The 23,163-nt window shown below is 45.9% G+C and overlaps 1 protein-coding gene across 6 annotated transcripts in view; it reads right to left on the bottom strand.

Moving 5' to 3' along the window:
* The window catches only part of PHF14 (PHD finger protein 14), a 169,898-nt gene that overhangs the window by 94,428 nt on the left and 52,307 nt on the right, over positions 1-23,163 (bottom strand). For all 6 annotated transcript variants that reach the window (XR_011976477.1, XR_011976478.1, XM_072650791.1 and 3 more), the window contains exons 14-16: positions 13,618-13,786; positions 2,165-2,215; positions 1,927-2,048 (exon numbers count right to left, since the gene is read on the bottom strand). Coding sequence is in view for 4 of the 6 variants with exons in the window: in XM_072650791.1 (XP_072506892.1) it covers positions 1,927-2,048; positions 2,165-2,215; positions 13,618-13,786 (342 nt within the window). In the remaining 2 variants the exon portion in view is untranslated. The remainder of the gene's footprint in view (positions 1-1,926; positions 2,049-2,164; positions 2,216-13,617; positions 13,787-23,163) is intronic.

Genomic DNA, 23,163 nt, shown 5'->3' with positions numbered 1-23,163 from the left:
AGCAATGGAAGGACCATCCAGACGACTTTCACGATGCAAGAGCCCTGCCAGGGCTGGAAGGCCACCAGCCTCCGACACTAGATAGTAACCCGTACTTTAGAAACACCTGCCCAAAAGTGCAGCAAGTGGTCATTTCCTTGGGACTGCCTTGGGGACTCCTAGCAAGTTCTGACAAAGCATGCAGCCTCCCACCCAAAGGCTCAGGTTTCCTGAATCCTTGTAAAAATGATCACAACAGCCAAGCTGGGGCCAGCAACAAAGGCCTCTCCTACACATAGGTGTCTAGTCTTCAAGTGAACCTGTAACTTTCTCATTGCTACTGTTGACAACCAGTGAGGCAAGGCCCTCCACTGGAGCCATGCAGAACAACCCTGCTCAGAGGAGAATCTGGGCCACAGGGGTACAGGGAGGTGCTCTGGGCCCAAATCAGGACTAGAATCCAGAGGCCAAGCTACCCATCAGCACTTCTCTTCACAGAGGCCTAAGGACTGCCGAGGAGCCGATGGGATCCCAAGTCTACTTTCTCCTTAGTTCTACAGAGAGTGTCTGCTTGGGAACCAACAGGCTGCCTGGGTGCCGTAGGCTGGCATCACTCTGCCACAGCCCTGGTAACCAGCCTCACTTCCTTTCTCTCTTTTCAGTGACTAGATCTGATCCATACCTAAGATGTCCCAGTGGCTGCCCTAGAGTGTCCACTAGACGCTGCTCTAGATAAATTCAGCTACTAAACCCATGATTATCATATCCTTTTAGTGACGAGAACAACTTACAACATAAAGTCACACTTGCAAACAAGGAAGCTGCACAGATGGAACCTAGCTTCCCAGACTAGAAGGTCCATGAGGCAAGGACTGAGTCATGCATCCTGCTAGCTGCCGGAGGCAGACAGCACAAGGACTTGGGTTCGTGTTACTGGTGTCAGTACCTTGCCTGACAACAACTTACTGTAAGGTGGCTGGGCAGCAAGATGAATCCCATTTTGGAGAACAGAAGGCTGAGAGTTAAGGAGCTTTAGTGGAATTACCCAGACTCACACAACTTAGGAGGGAGAGATTGACGTGACTGAATCAATGGGACAGAAGAGTCTCTAAAATGCCTTCCTGGCTAGGAATGGATGATTCCCTGGTCTCACATGACTTTGTTCATTTAGGGGCAGAAGAGAGGGTGTCTGCTTCTCAAAATGGCTATGAGTGAACACTGATTTAGGCTTCAGTGTTGGGAAAGCACTTTACATAAACTAGTCCATTTGGCCTCACAAATGCTGTTTGAGATTGTCGCTATCATTCCCACTTTACAGCTGATGAAACTGAGGCTGAGTGTTTAAGCAACTTTCTCCTGTCAACTGTCTCACCCAGACAGTGAGGTTTAAGGATGATGAGAATCCCAAGTTTCCTGACCCCAAGTCTGGCCAGCGACCTCACCATGATGCCAAAGGGCCCCTGGGCTTGGCCAAAAGCAGCACAGGGGTGGGCACCAGCAACTCAACTGACAGATCCCTGACAGAAAGGGGAAGGGGAAAAGGAACTGAGGACAAAAGCCCGACTCCTCCCAGGCCACCTTTTCAGCTTTCTTTGTTTCAGAAGGAAGAAGCATTAACACATGTCTTGTGATGTTCAGTGAGACAGGGCTGGGCTTGGGGAAGCCAGCCTGCCTTGCTGCCCCAACGCCCCCTCATCATCTCCTTGGAGACTCAAAGTACAAGAGCGCTGGTAGTACACAACCCTGTGGCTCCTCAACAGGGCAGACTATGCTCCAGAGAGAGAGCTCTCTGGGGGTCAGCCCATGCACTGGACAGATGTCTCCACCCACAGGATGCCTAGCGGCAAGGCCGTGCCAAAGCAGCTGGTCTGCGGATGTTCCCTCTTCCTCAGAGGGCTCTGTTTTGTCACCCGACTCCCCGCCAGCACTGAAGAAGGCCAGGCCTACCTCACGAGGTTCTCATTGTCTCCAGTCCCCTTGCAGGTGACACACTCAGTCCGGAGGTCCTCAGACTTGGGCTTCTTCTGGAGCACAGACTGTCGCTGTCTCCTCTCCCGAGGAACTCTTTCCTACCACAATGAGAGAAAAAGGAGAAAGCGAGAGGACAGGTTTAACTGGAGGCCACGAAGGTGTGTGCCAATATATGTTTAATTCTGTGAGAAAAAGTAATATTATTTCCCCCAACCTCAGGTTTTTCTTCTTCAGGAACAAAGCTTCTCTTGCGGCCTCTGGTTCTCTACAAGTAAATAAAAAAATAAACACATCAGTATTTCATAACCATCTCCTAAATACCCAAAAGCACACAGCAGGATGCCTGACTAATGTGGGGCCGGGGGAAATAACAGAACAGAGCACATGCTCCACTCGCTGCAACCCCTAACCCTCAGTCATGGCACATGAGCTGACATCCATTTCTGCCCAAGCGGCCATGAGGAGCCTGCTCTGCACCAGGCACCAGAAGCAGGACCTGGAAAACGCCATCACAGCCAGCACCACCTAACAGCTGTGACTCTGGTTGGGAAGCATCACATCTCTCAGTGTCTCAGCTTCCTCTTCTGCAAAATGAGGGAATTGAAAGACAGGACAGGGGGAGGGGAGTCCATCATCCAGGTCTGGATTTCTAGTGTGGTGGAGTATGGGGCAGCTAGGACACAGCACTGGCCCTGGAGTCAGGGGAGCCTGAGTTCAAATGCTGCCTCAGACCCTTACTAGCTGTGTGACCCTGGGCAAGTCACTTAACCCCAATTGCCTCCCCCCAAAAATAAAGAAACAAGCAAACAAACAAAAAAAGTAAGGTAGATTGACAAAACTAATTTGCTTTCAAGAAAAGAGATATTCTGCTGTGGTTAGGACCATCTGCAGCCCTAGTTCCACTAAAATGTTTGAAATTTCCTAAGTCCATCTGAACTCCAAAAGGCCGAGCATTTCACATTAAAATGCAGATGGGGGGTAAGGGGGGTGCAGAGCCAAAATGGCAGAGTAGAAGGACACATCTCTACAAGCTCTCCTCTCACAGCCCATAAAATACCTATTAAAAAATGACTCTAAACAAATTCTAGAGCAGCAGAGGCCACAAAATGAGAGAGTGAAAGAGATTTCCAGCCCAAGGCAGCCTGGAAGGCCGACAGGAAAGGTCTGTCACTCAGGGAGCAGAGTGGAGTGCAGCCCAGCTTTGATCATGCAGTGGCAAGGACAGGACCAGAGCAGGCTTCAAGGTGCCACCAGCAGCAGCTGCAGGTCTCAGATTCCTCAACGCATGGGTCTAGCTCCGGCCCTAGGCTGCAGCAGCTTCCATTTTTGAAGCCCTGGCCTAAAGACCCTGGGGGAATTGAGCCACTGATCTGGATCTCAGCCCAGAGTGGTGGCCCTGGGGAGAGGAAGAGTGCTGGCTAGGCTTTGGAGCAGGAATTCTACTCACAGGAAAGAGTGCTTGTAGTTGTTCCCAGAACAGAGTGCAGGTAAGGAGAGAAGCAAATTCCTCTCCCTTGACTGTGTCACCTTGGAGGAACTGAGTACTTACAAATCCCCAGAGTATACCCTCATCTTTACAAAGAACTCAAAAGTCAAGTAACTGGCTGGGAAAATGCCCCAAAAAGGGAAAAAGAATAAGACAATAGAAGGCTACTTTCTTGGTGAGCAGGTAACTTCTTCTGTCCTTTCAGATGAGGAAGAACAAAGCATACCATCAGAGGAAGATCTAAAAGTCAAGGCTTCTGCATTCAAAACCTCCAAAAAAATATGCAGTGGTCTCAGGCCATGGAAGAGCTCAAAAAGGATTTTGAAAATCAAGTAAGAGAGGTGGAGGAAAAATTGGGAAGAGAAACGAGAGTGATGCAAGAAAATCATGAAAAATGAGTCAACTACTTGCTAAAAGAGACCCAAAAAATGCTGAAGAAATTAATACCTTTAAAAACAAACTAACTCAAATGGCAAAAGAGGCCCAAAAAGCCAATGAGAAGAATGCTTTAAAAAGCAGAATTAGCCAAATGGAAAAGGAGTTTCAAAAGCTCACTGAAGAAAATAGTTCTTTAAAAATTAGAATACAGCAGATGGAAGCTAATGACTTTATCAGAAACCAAGAAATTACAAAACAAAACCAAAACAGATCCAGGAGAGACAATTTAAAAATTATGGGACTATCTGAAAGCCATGATCAAAAAAAGAGCCTAGACATCATCTTTCATGAAATTATCAAGGAAAACTGCCCTGATAACTCTGGAACCAGAAGGCAAAATAAATATTGAAAGAATCCACCGATCACTTCTGAAAGAGATCTCAAAAGAGAAATGCCTAGGAATATTGTAGTCAAATTCCAGAGTTTCCAGGTGAAGGAGAAAATATTGCAAGCAGCCAGAAAGAAACAATTTGAGGACTGTGGAAATACAATCAGGATAAAACAGGATCTGACAGCTTCTACATTAAGGGATTGAAGGGCGTGGAATATGATATTCAAAAAGTTAAAGGAACTAGGATTAAAACCAAGAATCACCTACCCAGCAAAACTGAATATAATACATCAGGGGAAAAAAATGGTCATTCAATGAAATAGAGGACTTTCAAGTATTCTTGATGAAAAGACCAGAACTGAATAGAAAATCTGACTTTCAAACACAAGAATCAAGAGAAGCATGAAAGGGTGAACAGGAAACAGAAATCCCAAGGGACTTACTAAAGTTGAACTGTTTACATTCCTACAGGGAAAAATAATATTTTAACTCTTGAAACGTTTCTCAGTATTTGGGTAGTTGGAGGGATCGTACACACACACACGAGAAACAGTGAGCTGAATAGTAAAGGATGATATCTAAAAAAATAAAATTAAGGGGTGAAAGAGGAATATATTGGGAGTAGACAGGAAGAAATGGAATGGGGCAAAATTATCTCTCATAAAAAAAGGCAAAAAAAATCTCTTTCAATGGAGGGGAAAAGGGGGAGGTGAGAGGGAAAAAGTGAAGCTTATTCCCATCACATTTGCCTTAAGGAGGGAATAACATGCACACTCAATCTGGTATGAAAATCTATCTTACACTACAGGAAAGTAAGTGAGAAAGGGATAAGTGGGGTGGGGGATGATAGAAGGGAGGGCAAATGGGAGGAAGAGGGTAATTAGAAGGAAACACTTTTGGGGAGGGACAAGGTCTAAAGAGAGAGTAGAATAAGGGGGGGGGCAGGACAGGATGGAGGGAAATATAATCAGTCTTACACAACATGACTACTATAGAAGTCTTTTGCATAACTACACACATACAGCCTATATTGAACTGCCTGCCTTCTCAGTGGGGATGGGTGGGGAGGGAGGAAGGGAGAAAAGTTGGAACTCATAGTTTAAGGAATGAACTGTTTTTCCACACAACTGGGAAATAAGAAACGCAGGTAATGGGGTACAGAAATCTACCTTGCCCTACAAGAAAAGAGAGAAGATGGGGATAAGGGAGGGGAGGGGTGTGATAGAAGGGAGGGCAGATTGGGGGAAGGGGCAACCACAACGCATGGTGTTTGGGGTGGGGGAGGGGAGAGATGGGGAGAAAATTTGAAACTCAAAATCTTGTGGAGATGAATGTTGAAAACTAAAAATAAATAAATAAACAGGAAAATAAATGCAGGCCCAGCTCAGTCCAGACATCACCACTAACCCATGTACTTCGCAGAACATGAAGTGCAGAAGTTCCACCATGTCCTTCACAAGGATAGCAAAGGTCTCTTAACTTGGTGAAATCAAATGAAATGTAAATGACGAAACTCATGGAAAGCCTTGACTGAGGGGACTTCTGCCACATGAACCTGAGCCCCTTGACTGTGTCACTAAAGTAATTGACAAGCTAGAAGTCTCCTCTGCTCACTGGTGAACCCCGAACCCAGAGCAGCGGTGCCCACCAGCACAGGCCTTTACCACTTCCAGGCAATCTCCTCCCATCCCCCTGGGTAACTCTCTCTTCCATTCCTTGTCATTTCTCCCCCAGCCTCCCCTGGCTCTGACCCCCATCCCAAGTGAGAGCTCCCTCTCCTCCCTTCCTCCTCAGCTTGTCCCACCTTCTCGGGTAGACTGTCCCTCTGCTACCCCCCTTTCATTGATCTCCCTCCCTTCCTGCCTACAGATGTTACCAGGCTACCCCACCTTCAGCTGATCCATCTCTAACCACAGTCCGTCTGCCTTCTGTGACTAAACCCTGGAAAGGGAAAGGTCCATCTCCCTATCCTTTTCTCTGCTTTCCACCTGGCTTCCAGCCTCCTTCCTCAGCTCAACCTGCCCTCCCCAGAGTTAAGAAAGGGCTCTTAGTGATCAAATCCATGAATGGTCATTCTCCCTCCTCATTCTCCCGGCCTTCTTGGAAGCTGCTGACACTCTTAATGCTCTCTCTTCTCTCTGGGTTTCAGGACACAGTTCTCTCCTGGTTCTTCTTCTTCTGAGGCAGCCAGGTAGCACCAAAGTGCACACCTCTACTGTAAAATGGGGATAAAATAGCACCTACCTCCCAGAGTTGTATCTATAAAAAGCCCTTAACAGCTGTGTAAATGCTCATTCCCTTCCCTTTCATTCAGGCCAGGCCTACTAACCAGGCACATCTCATGGTGTTCTGGATGATTTCATCAGCTCCCCTGGATCCAAGTATTTTCCTGTGCTCATGATTCACCAGTCTACTCGGTCAGCCCCAGCCTGTCTGATAACTTCCACTTCCCACTGGACATCCTGAACTGAATGTGCCACAGACATCTTAAGCTCAACATGTCCAGAACTGAGCTCATTCTCCACTCCCTCGCCCCCCAAACTCTCCCTACTTCTACACCTCCCTCTTACTATCAAGGAAACTTCCATCCTCGACACCCTCAGGCTTCAAACTCAGGGGTGAACCTGACTCCTCCTTGCCCCATATCCAATCTACTGCAAGGTTTACAGACACTAAATTCATATCATCTCTAGAATCTACCCCTTTTTCTCATCTGAAGCCAACACACATTGGGGCAAGCTCTCATTACCTCACACCTGTACTATTACAACAGCCTGTTGGATGAACCCTACTCCAGGCAACCCTCCACTCCACCATCAAAACACAAGTCTGACCATGTCCCTCCTCCCACTCCATATATGCTCAATAAACTTCAATTGCCTCCAGGATCAAACACAAAATCATTGCCTGCCCCACTCCCATCCTTCCAGTCTTTGTATATAGTACATCCCCTCATATGCTCTGGGATCCTGTGACACTAGTGTCCTTGGCTTTCCTCCCACAGAACACTCCATCTCCCAACTCAGGGCATTTTCTCCAGGTGTTCTCCATGCCTGGAATGCTCTTCTTCCTCATCTCTGCCTCTTGGCTTCCTTAGATTTGAGCAAGGTCATATTCTGCCCAATGGAGCTCAAAGGAAGGCACAAGATGCTGCCTGTTTCACTAATATTGTGGCACCAATAACCCACTGCCTCATTAACTAACAAGATCTTCCCCATGCTGACCTAGCGTTTGATCTCAACGTCATACCCTATAATGCCAAATCCATCAAACATGTTAAAACTGTGAGGACCCTTTAGGTCTCCAAGCCAGCCAATACTTTCTAGGTTGCTATAGTTACTGTTTCCAAGAATCTACGTAGGGATGCGTTAGATGGTTCTTGTACATGTTCTCCCTGAAGGCAGAAAGCTAAGGATAATTAAGAGAGTGGTCTAATGATATAAACAGGAAGAAAGTAAAACCGTTTCCCTGAGAGCCTCCAAATTTCAAGTATAAAAGGGCTATTCTCCACAGGACAAGTGGAACAGAGAGCCAGGAGATGCAATGGATACAGTGCCAGGACTCTTCTCTCTGAGACGAAATCTTGCCCAGACACTTCCTAACTGGGTGGCCCTGGGCAAGTCACTTAACCCTGTTTGCCTCAGTTTCCTCATCAATAAAATGAGCTGGAGAAGGAAATGGCCAACGGCTCCAGTGTCTCTACTAAGAAAACCCCAGATGGGGGTCATGAAGGGTCACACACAACAAACTCCGCATAGACATCTATGAAGAAGAAGGGTGCAGAGGAAGCATCTACGGGGAGGCCCGCAGGCCCCACACTAGGCCTCCCTCCTGGACAGCCCAGTCTGAAGCACTGTCTTTCCCCTTTGGAAGGTAAATGTCTTGCATCAGGATTCCCAGAGTGGAGCCCATGGTGAGCACATAGTGAGCACTGACTGGCCCTCGCACACCTAGGGACACCCAGAGCCTCAAACTCTGAAACTCAGGTTCTTTCCCAGCATTCACTCCTCAGACAGGAAATGCTGACTGTAATTCTAGGACAAAAAATGTTCCTACACCCAAGTCATGCACCAGCAATAGGACACAGCCAACACATGGCATGGATGATTTCAAGGGCTGTTATCTTTCCATTACATGGGATTACTGAATCTCAGAGCTGGCACTGCAGGGCCGGAAGGTGGGCACAAGAATCTATGTGCTATACATTTATGTGATTTCTTTTGTTAATCACAGGAGGCAGACAGGCATTATTTTACTACATACTTAAGAGTAATAACTTGATTTTCCCCAGGTTAGAGAACAATCTGCTCCTGGAGCAGACATGAGTAGCCAAGGGGTGGCCTATGACCCTGTCCACTGGGCACTGTTTTCTCCTGGCCAATCAATCATTCACAAGCAAATGAAAACTCTTCCAGGGCTGGCTGTAACATCAGCAATGTCAGCTCCATCAAACCGATATTTAAGAAAGGGAAATGCTTCAGGAGGGAGAAGCTTTTCCTTCCTTGATGTTAACAAGGAGAATTAAGGCAGACCCCACAGACCAGAGGCGAGCTCCACGAGCTCCAGTTTCATGTGGGTAGAAAAAGGTGCTGGGTTCAGAGACAGGCCAGCTGCTCTTTGGCAGAGCTACCCAGCGCTTTTGTCACTGTAGACTGGCTCCTACAGAAAACACCACTGGTATTTGTTTGTTAATTATGGAAGTACTGAAGGCAATGCACAAACTGAGGCTCTCAAAACATTTAAGAAGAAAAATGGAACACATTTAAATAGAGTGTGAATAAAATGCCATCTGTTTCTTTCTGGTGGCTACTCCAAGACAGCAGATGGGATGGTTAGCACCCAAAGTAAAAACCATTCCAGGTCTGCCAACTGGCTATAGGGTTTATGTCATCTAATTTAATTTATGCTAACAGTGTCAAGAATAATGCTAAAATAAAAGGAAACAAAACTCATTTCAGTCACCAAAAGCTACCTATTGAGGATTCACATCAGTAAATAGTCAAACACCTGCACAAATGCACCCCTACATCAAAACAGTAATACAGTCCGAGACGTTCAGGGATGAATGCTAACTTGAGAAGTTTACATATGTATTCCCAATACCCTTTGACAGAGATGCTCTGGAGGGGTATGAGTGTGCATTCAGGTAAGGTATAGGTCTTTAATGCTTTAGAGGCACTTTATTTTTTTAAAACAGAGACTGCTCGCAAAAGGGGCTTTGAGATTGACTTTTTATGTCCCAGAAGAACAGGGAAAGCTTGAAGAAGTCAACAAACCCAGCAAGGCAGGACTGAACCCCCAAATCAGGCAGGTGAAACAGCAAAAGAGAAGTCAGACTGTCAGCAAATCCTTTCAACATTAACCTATGATAATTATTCATCAAATTACTATCATTAGGTTTAATAAAAATGGTGCTTCCAAAGTGGGCCTCCTTAGTAACATGGATACACTCCACTTTAAAGGAAAAACAAAAACAAACCCGGATCACAGGAAGACAAATACCTTGCTCTTGTTTTTTTAATTAGTCAGTCAATAAGCATTTATCGAGTGCTCCTGCGTGCCAGCCCTGGGGCTACAAAGGGTGTCAGTCTTTCTCAACAGGAGCTCACATTCCAACAAAGGAGACAACATGCCATCAGCTACATCCAAGTAAGATACAGATGCAGAAACTGAAGCCCATGGAGAGAGGGAGGGCCCAGGACTAAGAGAGAAGCTGGGAAGACAAGAGGTAGAAGCAAGATGGGAAAGCATCTCCTTGTTCAAGAACCACTTCAGAGCCCCTGGGACAGACAGGTCAAGATGATTCAAAATACATTGCATCATTTTATTAATTAAGCAAAAAGTAAATGCATTTTGGGGAGCTAACAGTTGGTCAAATCCTGCCCCGAGAATCCCCCAACATCAGAGTCAGCATTCCCTTTGATGAGCTGTGTGTGTCAGACCGAGTATCATCACTGTGTTCAGTTGGCAGATGGGCACAAACAAATGTCATTAATACTAACAAACTGAGATTGGTGAACTCAGTACACAAGCTATTTTCTGACAAACAAAGAAAGCTAATGTGACCAACCCTAAGCCCTCTAAATACCACATGTCCAAAGGGGTAGAGTCTGTGTAAGATGAGGATGGACATGTCAGTGGCAGTGGCGAGAGGCCTGCATGAATAACTCAGTATACATGGTTGGGAGGCCTCTGAGTCTGAAAAGAAGGATGAGAATGGAGGGATCACAGCATATTTTGGAACACTGGAAGGGCAAATGAGAGCACAGGCCCCCTGGACACAGGTTCAGAGGGACTGGGAAGTCTGCATGTCCTCACAACGAAGCAGGAACCTGTTTCAATACAGCCACCTCTAAGGACTGTGCCACTCCTCAAAGCAATCAGGAGGAGAACACTTACAAACAAAGAACCTGTGGGAGGTGACCATGCCTGGGAAAAAAAGATCTCCAACAACCTCAAGCCAATAGGTACGCTTCAAACTGAGGAGTCCTTCCCCTTCCCTGAGCCCATGCATTGATCCTCCCAATCTGCTGCACTCTGTATTACAGAATCTCCCAGACTTATCCTTTCTCAAAGAAAATATTAAGGCACTGCAGGGCAGCCCAAGTCCCTTTACCAAGGAGTCCCTCCTTTTTCATTACATCTTTTTTTTCCCCATTTCTCATTTTCAGGAAAGAAGACTATAATGTTTCTCTGCTATAATGTCCTCTACTGCAATAGCCAGCAGAAGCAACAAGGACTGCTGGGTTTTCACTCTGAGCCCCACAAGAGGCAGGAAGATCCAGTTCTCCGAATGGATAAAGAAGCTCCACAAAGTACTATGGGGCCCAAACACAACTATGCTGGTAAATGTTTAACAATCAGCTTTCTGGGGGTAGGGGAGGGGGTGGAATGTACCTAGGACACATTTTTAAGTGGAATCTGCATCATTCACATTTTCTCCATCAATCTCTTAAGACTAGACAATTAACAAATCAATCAATCAGTTATCAATCAGTCCTGATTGGTAACATTCTAAGGTACAAATGACTGACTGAAAATCTAATCCATCAGAGCTGACTCCAAAGAAAATGTTCACTTCCTAGTCTACAGAAACGACAAAAATAATTTAAGCACAGAGCCAAGTCCCCATCCCCACAAGGTGATGGGATGCCTTATGAAGGCACAAAGCATTCTTGGGCCTCATACCAGACACTAGTCAAACCACCTCTTCCTTCAAGGTGCTCACATTCTACTGCATTGGGAGCAAATCGTCCCAAGACAACATACACATTAAAATGGGCTGAGGCCACGAGCAGTTCTCTTCCTCTGCAGAGAAGCAGCATACATCCCCAGGTTTGCCCCTTTTAGTGGGGTCAGTTCCTAAAGCTTCCCAATAAAATAAGCGCACTCCCTAAGTCACACATGGCCTAGGCCCCAAACTCCTAGTCCTCTACCATAAATGTAAGCTGCACCAAAGGGTGGGAAGTCAGACATCTGAAAAATCTCCTAGTGATGAATCGTGTGTTTGCCATCTTCAGATCCAACAAAAGCCTTCACACTGAAAACTAAAGGATGTTTCCCCACCACACGTAACGACCAGATCACAGCATCTCCAAGATGAGTGGACCTATGCTGGCCATCAAGGCCGACTCCTCCAAGGCCCCATCGAGGCTCTCACCCACCTCTCTCCTCCTCCTTCATCTTTACTTTACGCTTCCAGGCCACGGCTCAATCTTGTCTTCACTCATCCAGACACTGCTAAGGACAGTCTAGGCCAATTCAAACCCTGACCCCCTTCCTTCGATGAGGACTGCAGCCTCCCCATGAGTCTCCATGCACAATGCTGACATCCACCCTCCATCCACCACTGTCATGCAAAGAAAACCCCGATTCTCCTCAAACCTCCCCATCCAGTCTCCAAGCTATGCTGGCTCCTAGAGCCTGGACCCCAGGCCTAGGCCCAGGAAGGACACAGGTACTCCCACCTCAGTTTAAAGAGAAGAAAATGGAATGACAGGCAGTAGAGAGGAAGCATGTGAAGCTACACACACTACACATCAAAAATAAGGAAGGAATGGGCTACACAGCATTTAGAAGGATGTGCAAGGCCTGGGGGCGGCACACTGGCAATAAGGGGCCAAGGAAGCAGTGGGGAAAGCCAGGCCTCCAGCATCCAACAGCTCTGCCACTGGCTAGAGCGCAAGAAGACAACTGATATGAAAGGATCATCTTTTTTCATTATTGGGGGGGAAATGTGAGCTAGTCAAAAGGATTGTAAAAGTATGAGTTGCTTATTCAAAACAATCAATGATGCACTAAGCAGAATATTTTAAAGAGACAGAAGCAACAAATTAGAAAAGGGGGAGAGGAAAATCACTGGATGTGTAGCCCCGGTCTTACTCTCAATCTGATTTTTATTCTGTTAAGATTTCAGTAAGTAGTTTGGGGGAAATAAGCCCATTAAGCCCATATCTCCAAACATTCATAGAAGCCATTTTTGTTTTAGCAAAAAATCAGAAACAAAGAGAGTATCCATCCGTTGGAGGAACCATGGGACAAATTGGGACAGGAATATGCAGGAATATGACAGACAGATTTCTGGACACGGTCACTGGGGAGGATCATTTGTGACAAGAGCCCTTCCTCCTTCTTTCTTTCAGTTATTAATGGGGGGAGGCCAGGTTACACAGGCAGTAGGGCAGTTAGTAACCCTGACAGCCAAAAATCAGAGTACTGAAATGTGTTTCAAATGCACAGAAGAGAACAGAAGAAAGCAGCAGAGTATACTTCTGAAAGTAATGTGGAAATGATCTCTTCAATAAGGTAAGTGGCATGAAATGGAGGTTCACAATTTCCTATCGGATCTTGTTTTGGTGCTTGGCTGGGTATATGGAAACGCCCTTCTGTGTATGTAAATGAAGTATAAAAAATAAAAACACTCGTAAACAGCGATCTTCAGCCTCTGCCTTCGCCCGCCAGGTTCTCACTTCCTATTTCTTTATGGATCAGGGGAACATCAAGGTCTCTCTTCTCCAATATCTGAAGGTGGCACAGATCATGTTAAGGCTCTCTATAGACCTAACTATGCCAGTTGGCATAAATGGACTTTGTCTATCCAAACCGGGGGCATGGATGAGGACAAGCAGAATTCACAACTGCTATTCAGGCTGGAGGATGAAGTTCTGGGGAAGGAGAAAGACATGAATCCAAGTTGTTTCAAGAAACACAAGCAGGAAGTCAGCTGGCACCTTTCCCCCCTGACCCTCCAGCAAGGCCCCTTGACCTACACCAGCTGCCAACTTAGCGCAGACAGGAGAACACCAATACTAGAGCAAGAAGCTCCCAGAACTGGGCAAGGCCCAGCCATCAGTGAAACCAAGGCCAGTTTGTTTCTTACGTATCACCCGGCTTTATGTACCACAACAGTTACCGTGTTTCTGACTGGCATCTTCTTAGGTTCAGGTGGCACGTCTTGTGGAACAAATTTTACAGGTTCTTTAATCTGCCTCCGTGATCGCTTGGTCCCATCAGGTAAGGTTTCCATGGCAATGTCAGCTTCCATGTCACTGCTCCCTGCCTGGTCACATTCTGAGCACTGCCTGTGGAGGAAACAAATCCAAACAATATGTTTAAACACTTACTTTCACCTCTAAACCTTCCAACTCTGTGAATATGGTTCCATTTTTATAACTTCAAATCCCAGGGTGGAAAAGGTCTAATTCTATAGATAAATGGGCCTCTACGCTCATAATACGCAGCAACTCCTATATCTGAAGCACTGGGAAACCCTTTTATTAACATAAAAAGTAACTCAATCTGTATCTACAGAAACGACCACACATTCAAAGAAAATTTTCCTGACTAAGTAATGCAACAAGAGAAGACAAGGATGGCCTCTCTTTGGAAAGGAGAGGAATTCTTTTTCTTTACTGACTTATAGAAGGGTGTCTTCATTGTGAAAGGCATCCATTGAGCTGGAACCTATTCCCCATTGTAGCCACTCTATCTTTTCACCTTTATCAATGAGAAACTGTACAGAATTTATTCTCCAAAGGAAGTACTGTTCAAAAAGTGCCCAAGAAAGCTGACTTCTGGGGGAAAATCAATGGCTCATTTTCTAACATGGTGGACATTTCTACTAGGGAATGAAAACAGCAAAACTCCAAGTCCAAAAGAACTCATTAACGCAGTAGTCATCATAAAAAAAAAATAATCTAGCGGACTTTAAAATATAACTGAAAGAGTAGCTATTACTAATTTTCATGTTGTCTGCTGTTTAAAAAAATCAACCACACAGATGGTAAGTAAAGCCACTGGAGCTGATGAGATCACCAAGCGACATGGTAGAGAGGGAGAAGAGGAGATGATCCAGGGCAGAACCTGAGGGATACTCCTGTTAGACGCCATGATCTGGAGAAGGATTCAGCAAAGAAGACAATGAAGGAAAGGTGAGAGGCAGGAGAACCAGGACTGGGGGGGAGTGGCCTATAAACCCAGGGTGAAGACAGGATCAAAAAGGAGAAGACTACAGAAAGGGCAAGGAGAGTGAGGATTAAGAAAAGGCCATTGGATGTGGCAACTAAGAGAACAACAGTAATTCTGGACAAGGGAGATAAGGTCAGAAACTGGATTATATAAGGGAGTGAGAAGGGAGTGAGAGGAGAGAAAGCAAAGGAATCTATTGTAGACTGCCTTTTCAAGGAGTTTAGCTACAAAGGGCAGAAGAAAATAGTCTGATAGTTAGCAGGAATGGAAAGATCAGGTGAATGTTTTTTCAGGATGGAGACAAAGGCATGTTTGTAGACAAGAGAGAATGGACCAGCGGATAGGGAGACGTTGAAAATAAGGGAGATAGAGGATGACAAAGGGGCCAGTCTGCTGGAAGGGATGGGAGAGACCAGGATTACCTGAGCAGGGGACAGGTTAGCTTTGGTCAAGGGTGAGGCCACTTCATCCTGTGAGACAGGAGTGAAAAGATGAGAAAGGGGCAGAAAGCACCTGAGATGAGAGAAGGAAGAGGGGAGAAAAGAGAAGGTTTGAGAAGCTTTGGAAGACCCGCTGTGGAGAGTGGGACAGTGAGTGGATAACGGAGGTACAGTAGGATTACCAATCAGCAGTGAGGGCCCAGTCAAGGTTGTGTGGCATACATCTGTTGTGTGGTTTTCTCCACCTTTATTTGACAGTATATGCACATATAAGAGTCAAGGTAATGAATTGTGGGAACGATCCAAGGCTGAGGCTTAACTGGGCATAATTAACGATATTGAGGAAGGGCATAAGGGATCCAAGAGAGAACAGTGTAGAATTCAATAGCTTTACCAAGGAGTTAAGATGGGCAGAAGAAGAGAGTGGCCAGCGCAGGGGTGATGGCCTGGGAGAAGTGAGAGGTCAAGGTGCAGATGAAGAGTAGGGTTTTAAAAGGAAAAACAGAGGGAGAGGTGAAAGTCAACAGATTATGGTCAGATGGGGGATTTCAGAATTCTTGAACAAGGAGCTGTGTAGGTGATGACCATCTATGTGCATGGCTGGAGTGGAGTAGAGGAGTAGCTCATGGGACAATAGGAGGTTGAGGAAATGAGCAGTTAAGGTATTTGAGGGAGAATTAATATCTATATTGAAGTTTCCTAGTAGGAGGGCAGGAATTGGAGAGGTAAGCTGGGTATCAAACTCATGGAAAAAAGAAGGGAATAACCTTGGGGCCCTGCAGAAAACAACTAAAAGGATTCTGGTTACATAGATATGAAAAGCATGAACCTCAAAGAAGGAGAGATTATTGAGCGACAGAGGAAGGGGGAGAACTTGGAAGTGACAACAGGAAGCAAGGAGTATTCCCACTGTCCCGGTCCTAACCAGTGAGTCGAGGAGAATGAGTGAAGGTGCAGCCAGTAGTAGAGAGGGGCTGCAACATCAGGAATGCTGGGCTTCAGTAAGAGCTAGTAGATGGAAGGAGTGAGAGGGGAATGCATGTGAGATGAAGGGAAGTTTGCCGTCTGTGGAACAGGCATTCCAGATGGCACAGCGAAAGGGCTAGGTGGAGTAAGGATGAAACTTCAGGGTGGGTGGGTTGAGGGGGATGGGTCTGAGAAATGTGGTTTGGATGGTGATCAAGAGAAGGTCAGATTCAATGGGATGTGAAAGGTATGACCAAGTGTGAGAATGTTCATCATGAAGTGGAGAGCATTATTCCTCTACCCTCAAGGACAAGGGCAGCAGGAGATGGGAAACTGACACTGAAGAGTAGGTTATCTTCTCCACATCCCAGTTCTGACACTGGGCTAGCCGAACGAAGTGAAAGATGCCTTGGGCCAGTACAGATGATACTAAAATGAATACAGATGCAAAAGAAGCCTTAACAAGAGTTTCCAGAGAATTCTGTATTATTTGTTACTTAGAAGTATCCACAAAGCCTCCAATGGATTAGGGAGGGCAATCCATAAAAGACGCGTATCACAACAACCTATCTATGCTGCTCATCTTGTGCAGCTTTAGTCACCACTCCTCTCTCTTGCTATCACAAGCACCCCAGTGCCTCACATGGGCTATCCAATTGTTATCATCCTTGACTCTCCACTCTTGGCCAATCCAGCAACGTTTGTGCTCATGATTGCCTCTGATAATAGTCCTCTCTACCCATCCACATTAGGAATGTCTCAATGGTCACCTATCAACCACCATGTGCCTCTCAACTGCCCCATGGATGATTCTGCACTTTAATCCTTCAGAGACCATAGTATTCAAAGACTTGCAGCCATGCAGTAACACAAGTGGAATCCTGGGATTCAAAAGGGGCACTGGGTTCTGCCAGAATCTGGGTGGTATTCTACCAAGGCCATCCACTTAACTTGCTCAAGTCACAGCCTAACTCACTAAACACGTGCAGTGCATCTCTAATGCCATTAGCCAATCCCCACAACAACCTGGCAGGGCTATGAAGGATCAATTGGGGATTAAATGAATGAATATATGAAGTTCATTATTAAGCATCACTATGTGCAAAGCCTTGTGCTAAGCACCTGGGATACAAACAAGAAAGTCAGACAGCCCCTGCTCGCAAAGAGTTTACATTCTGATGGAGACATCGCATAGGGAAGGTTTTAGCTTCAAATCAGAGGGAAAAGTGCCGTGGTCATTAAGGTGTGGGGACAAAGCAGATGGTCGTGTCTCTTCTTTAATGTCATTCCCACTAGCAAAATCATATCCATTTCTGTTCTTGTACTACCATCTAACAGGACCAAGGACATTGGTGGCCAGAACTTTTTTTTCCTGGGTTTTCACTAGCTGTGGCTGTAGACCCTGCAGGAATTTCCAAGGAGACAATTTCCCAGGAGGCAATTTCCCAGGAGGGTGCTAAGGGCCCCAGGTTGGGTGCTGCTCTTCCCACAGCTCTTGGGCTCAGAGTCCTGGGCTGTTTCTATCAGGGTCTGAGAAAACATGAGGTTCAGGGTGGGAGTGGAGGGTTTGACTTGCCGGATGCATGCTGCCTCTTGTCTCCTGCAAAGGACCTCAAATGCTGTAGTTGCAGGCAGGTGCCCTGTGAGTGGCACTTAATGGGGAAAGCTGGGCCCTTCTTGATAAAGGTCAGATAAAGCTATGAGGACTGGGCTAGGAATAAGCTTAGTGGTCTACTTTATGGGGAAGGCAGAGTCCATGACCATGGTAATTACCAGGAGTAATGAGTAATTGTCTTTTTTGATAGCAATACAACTACTGTTCTTTCTAGACCAGGGGTAGGGAACCTGTGGCCTCAAGACCACATGTGGCCCTCCAGGTCCTCAAGTGTGCCCTTTTGACGGAATCCAAACTTCACAGAACAAATTCCCTTCATAAAAGGATTTGTTCTGTAAAACTTGGACTCAGTCAAAGGGCTGCACTTGAGGACTTGGAGGGTCACATGTGGCCTTGAGACTGCAGGTCCCACACCTGTACTGTTCCCTTTCTCCCTTCTAATTTTTAACAGACCTTATCTTCTTTTTCAACTGGCCACCTAGCAACCTGCTATAGGCCGCTATTTACTCCTTCCCTTTTTTTTAAACCTCCCTCATCTTACCTGAAATAAGGGTGAATTTTAGGAGATAAAGAATCTTACTCTGGACACTTGCTCATAGCTATCTTAGCCTGCATGGAATCCAAATTTCAGGACCATGACTGTCCTGCCTTTCTATATAATCTGACTTGATGGTCAGGAAGGATTCACAAACTCTCGGCCTGGACCTTGGACAAGAGCTTCAGGAAATTAAGGCCCCAATACCTTCCTCACCTTCCTTATCCCTTAATAAGAAGGCTCCAGGGAATGACTCAGGGCACATGCGAGGAGTCAGATCATGCTGGTGACCTCAAAGGGGGAGGAAGGATACCTTCGAGTTTGCTTAAGAACCTTTGTGATCACAGAGCTAGACAGGGTCTAGTCTGGAATACAAGGTCACAAAGTCATATGGGTGCTGGAGACAGCCTTGGGAAACCTCGAAGCAGAAAACTGAGGCCCAAAACACAAATGACCTGCCCAAAGTCACAGGACAAACTGGGGACACAGCCAGAGTGAGCACATTCTCAGGACACCCTCTCATCAAAGGATTCCCAATTCCAGCCTGACACATGCCTCAGATTGTAATGAGTTTCTTAAAAATCCTATGCTAAGCACAAAGCAACAGTAAAACCCCAATTAACCAGAATCCAAACAACCGGACCCCAGTTAGTCAAGTTGTTTCTCTGCAGAGAGCTGCTGAAAGGAAGGGACAAAGGGCACCCACAAAGCTCTCCTCAGGAGGATTCCTCTTCGCTGGACCCACGAGAGCATCTGGGTGACTTCAGTATTACTCTTACTTTCACTACTATTCAGTTATAATGGCGAGCTTTTAAAATTCTCCACTACAAAAGCAAAATCAAATTATTTTTGCCACTGTACCACTGTACTAAAGCAAGGAAATTTTAGAAATAATTTCACATGGACTGAAATTCAAAGGAATTTCCTACTAAACAGAAAATCCAATTAGCTAAATAATTATCTATCTAAATAGATCTCACCAACAGAGAGCTTGACACAGAATCTAATTCCGCTGGTCAGTTTACAGAGCTGGAAGGGACTTCCAAGGCCCTGACTTCAAGCCCCAGCTGAAGAACCAGGCTCTCCACAACGTTCCCCACCAGGAGTCATCCTACTGCTGAGGAAGGCAGACTCTCCTGACAGAGTCTCATCACATTCGGAGCCAGTTTGGACCAAGTCCAACAACTCCATCCTCTTGTCTAAGGATATACAGAAAGATGGCTATCATCACTTTTTTCCTTGGGTACGACAACCAAGAGGCCATTTACCAGGGAAGTGGTTCTCCTATTTATGCTTTCAGGTCACCAATGTCCTTCCTAAAACATGACAACCAAAACTGAAGCCAAGAGTGGTGCTCTCACCAGGTCAGAAACTACCACAATAGCATCCTGCTGGCACCTGTGGGGCTTACAAGCCATTGAAATCACCAGGTCTTTTTTCCAACAAACTACTATCTAGTCACATCTCCCCATCTTGTGCATGGGAAGTTGATTTTTTAGAATATTAGTGTAAGATTTATCCCAATCAGAATAAATCTTACTAGATTTGGCCCAATCTTCTAATCTGTTAATAGCTTTTTGGAACCTTACCGAGGCAGGCCTCACATTACAGGCTCTAACTGTATGGTATCTGTAATCTTGAACGGCAGGCCATTTATCTAAGTAACTGATAAAAAATGCTAACTAACACTGAGCCCAGCACAGACCCATAAAGGAATCCACAAAAGTCTCCCCATTTAACCTGTTCCACACTCACCTAACTGGACCACTTCTTTGGTCTACACATGGAGTCACACTTTCCACAAGAACAGCCCAAATGCTTCTACCAAGGACACAAGCTAAGCAGAATCTCTTGACAAATCAGACATGCTGGCTCTCTGGGACCACTGCTTCCCTCTAGCTGGCTGTTCAGTGCTCATTTATCCAAATATCATCAACTGACGGTCTCCACTTGCCTCCTGGGAAATTGAACATTGGTGTTGCTGAAGTGAGAGGCTCATAAGATCCTAGATCTAGAGCTGGCAGGGGCCTTGGAAGTCACTGAAGCTAACTCCTTTTGTTTTACAGAAAAGGAAACTGAAGCACAGAGAGGAAACATGATTTACCCCTCAAACACGCAGCTGTCTAAAGTGTTTAAAGCAGGATTCAAACTCAGGTCAAATGCTCCCTCCACTACCTCCTTTCTCCCCCACACCTAGCTGCCCAGTCTTGAGGCCTCTTTCTCACTCTCTTATGATCTTTCAAAGACCACCTGACAGCAACTCAGAAGTCATAATTGACAGTGATTTCCAGAACCGGAGATACAGAAGAAGTGGTGTGTGTTCAACTGTACCCAACTCTTTGCAATCCCATCTAGGGTTTTCTTGGCAGAGATGGAGCAGTTTTACCACTTCCTTCTCCAGTACATTTCACAGATGAGGAAACCGAGGCCAATAGGGTGAAGTGGCTTGCCCAGGATCACTCAGCTAGGACATGTCTGAGGCCAGATCAGAACTCTAGTTTTCCTGACTCCAGACCCAATACCCTTTGTACTACCTCAGCCAACTGCCCCACATGAACAGGACCTGCTGCAACTGAACTACAAAGCAGCTACATGACCGCTGACACGCACTGTCCACTAGCCTAAAGGCCACCCTCTTTGGCAGAGAGAACAAAGCCAAAGGAAAGCCAAGGAGCTCTGTCTGCCCTACCATTCATTCTCTATGACCTCTCCCTCCTGAATTTCCATTCAGTCACTGCTCTGAAGACTCTTTTTTCCTCAAAATGACTAAAACCAAACAAGCTAAGCCCTCACCCTCATTCCACTGACCCAACAGTCTGACCAAGCTCTAAGCACTCCACAGTACCTGCGTCATCTACCTTCATCATTCTCATCAGTCCATTCTGCTGGGGGATTGGGGTAGACACCACACTAACTCACTGACAGGCCTGAGGCCTGCCAAGTTTTACCAGAGTGTGACTGCTGCACATGCTGCAGCGTCTTGGAGCTATAGGTGAGAGCTGGGCGCCAGGTGGATACCAATGGCAGAGGCACTTGGTGCCTCTATTAGTGCCCAGAGGGCCAGCATCTTTTCTAGCTCTCTGAGCCCCAGCCCCTATGTCCCAATAAGGCTGAGCTGAGTCATTCCCAAGAGTCATATCTTGTTGGGGACTTCGCTAGGATAAAGCACATATGTGCTATGGGTGCTGAACTCCCAATGTGATAGAAGTCAAGGATCCCACAGGCATTAGGGTGTTGAGATCTGGGTTCTGAAATGGCACCGAGGAAGGCACTGATCAGCTCAGGGCCTAATTCAGGACTCCAGGGGTATGAGAGACATGAAAGTGTACCACACAAGGGTATGGAAGGGCAAGAGGGAACAAAGGGAAGGAAATGAACAGGGGTGGGGAAGAGGCCATGCAGGTGACATCTAAAAGAAGGTAGTCTGGGGAGGGGCGGGAAGAAGAGCTATCCAGTTTGGCACAGTAATGGAAAGCCCCAGTGGAGGTACTGGACAAGAAGCTGTGGCTCGGCACATGAACTATGGCACCACCTCCAAACTCACTGGAAGTGACAAGGCCCTGGGCTGTAAAGAGAGGGCCACAGAGGCCCAAGCACACCAAAGAAGCACACACACTAAAGAGGGGACAGGGACAAGTTGGGGCTACAGCCAAATAGGAAAAGGGAAGAAAGAGTGGGGCATGAACACACATGGAGGCCACGGGTAACGGTGGGCTCAGAGGAGACAAGAGAGTGGGCCAAAGTCCCTGAGAGTTCTGGTCATCAGAAAGCACCATGACCCTGGGTCTATTTCACAGACAAAAGACTGAGGCTCCACGTAGCCTCCCAGGTAGCACAGAAAGAGATGCACATATTTAGTTCTTGAGGGCCAATCTACCTGAGCTTAATGATGCAATCTCAAGCAAGCGTTAATGGAAGGAAAAGACAATTGCTTTAAGTAGAGGAACGACTAAGGGGAGGAAGGGCATCCTGGCCTTTAAAAGAAGGGCCTATTTTATCTGCCTTCTACTGAGATCTTGAGAAGTCCCAAAGGCACACCCAGAAATGACAATCAGTAGAGTTCAATATCTCTGGTGAAAGTGTATCCTCTAGAACAGCCTCAAACTACTTAGAAGGGAAAGCCAAGTTTCCAATCACAAAGGCAGCTGAAGCGTGAGATTAGTACATTTGAAAGAATGACAGCTAGCCAATGGAGCTATACTAGCGGGAGTGCCCATCACCATCCCAAAGGATAGAAAACAGCACTGCCTGCCCTCCTTCAGGAGTCCCCCAAAAGGCTTCTCCCCAGGAACAAAGCCCAAGACTGCTGTTCGCAGTTTATTTCCTAAGGGCCACAGCAGAAGTGATCCATATTTCCTTCAAAGAAGCATTCAACAATTGAGGAATGCCTAAAAAAGTTATGGTATATGACTGTGCAGGTTCTACTCTCTGAGCTTTTACTAAGCACACTAGCCTTGCATACGCTCTTTGGCAGCAGGCACTGCTTAGCTTCTTGTGGCATGAAGCTTGAAACTGACTGTATACCTTCACATCCCTCCTGGATGCATTTGGGTGAGCTATAGTCAGTCTTGGCTCCCTGCTGTATCCTCAGGCCTTTGGGCCACAAACGTCCATGAAATTGATTACTTGCAATAATTATGTACCACTTTAGGAACATTAAGTGAATTATTTAAATGCATTTGCATTACAAGGAACTGTAGTTCTCTAGCCCTTTTCATAAAATGCTGACTGACTTATTAGGGTTGACAAATAGCACTTAATAAATTTATTATTCCATGTATAACTACATCAAATCTTTAAGGAAAAAGCAAGACAGGCGAACGAGTCAACTGAGATCTGATTTCTTAACAGAAAATTTTTAAGGAAGAGCTTAAAAAATCAGAGAAATAGAAATCTCTGTTGTCTAAGCTGATTAGGTTAAAAAATTCTATGAAG

This window comes from Notamacropus eugenii, chromosome 3, assembly GCF_028372415.1.
Source record: "Notamacropus eugenii isolate mMacEug1 chromosome 3, mMacEug1.pri_v2, whole genome shotgun sequence".
Classification (NCBI taxonomy): domain Eukaryota; kingdom Metazoa; phylum Chordata; class Mammalia; order Diprotodontia; family Macropodidae; genus Notamacropus; species Notamacropus eugenii.
The sequence above is the reverse complement of the archived record's forward strand: the minus strand, read 5'-3'. Positions and strand labels throughout refer to the sequence as shown.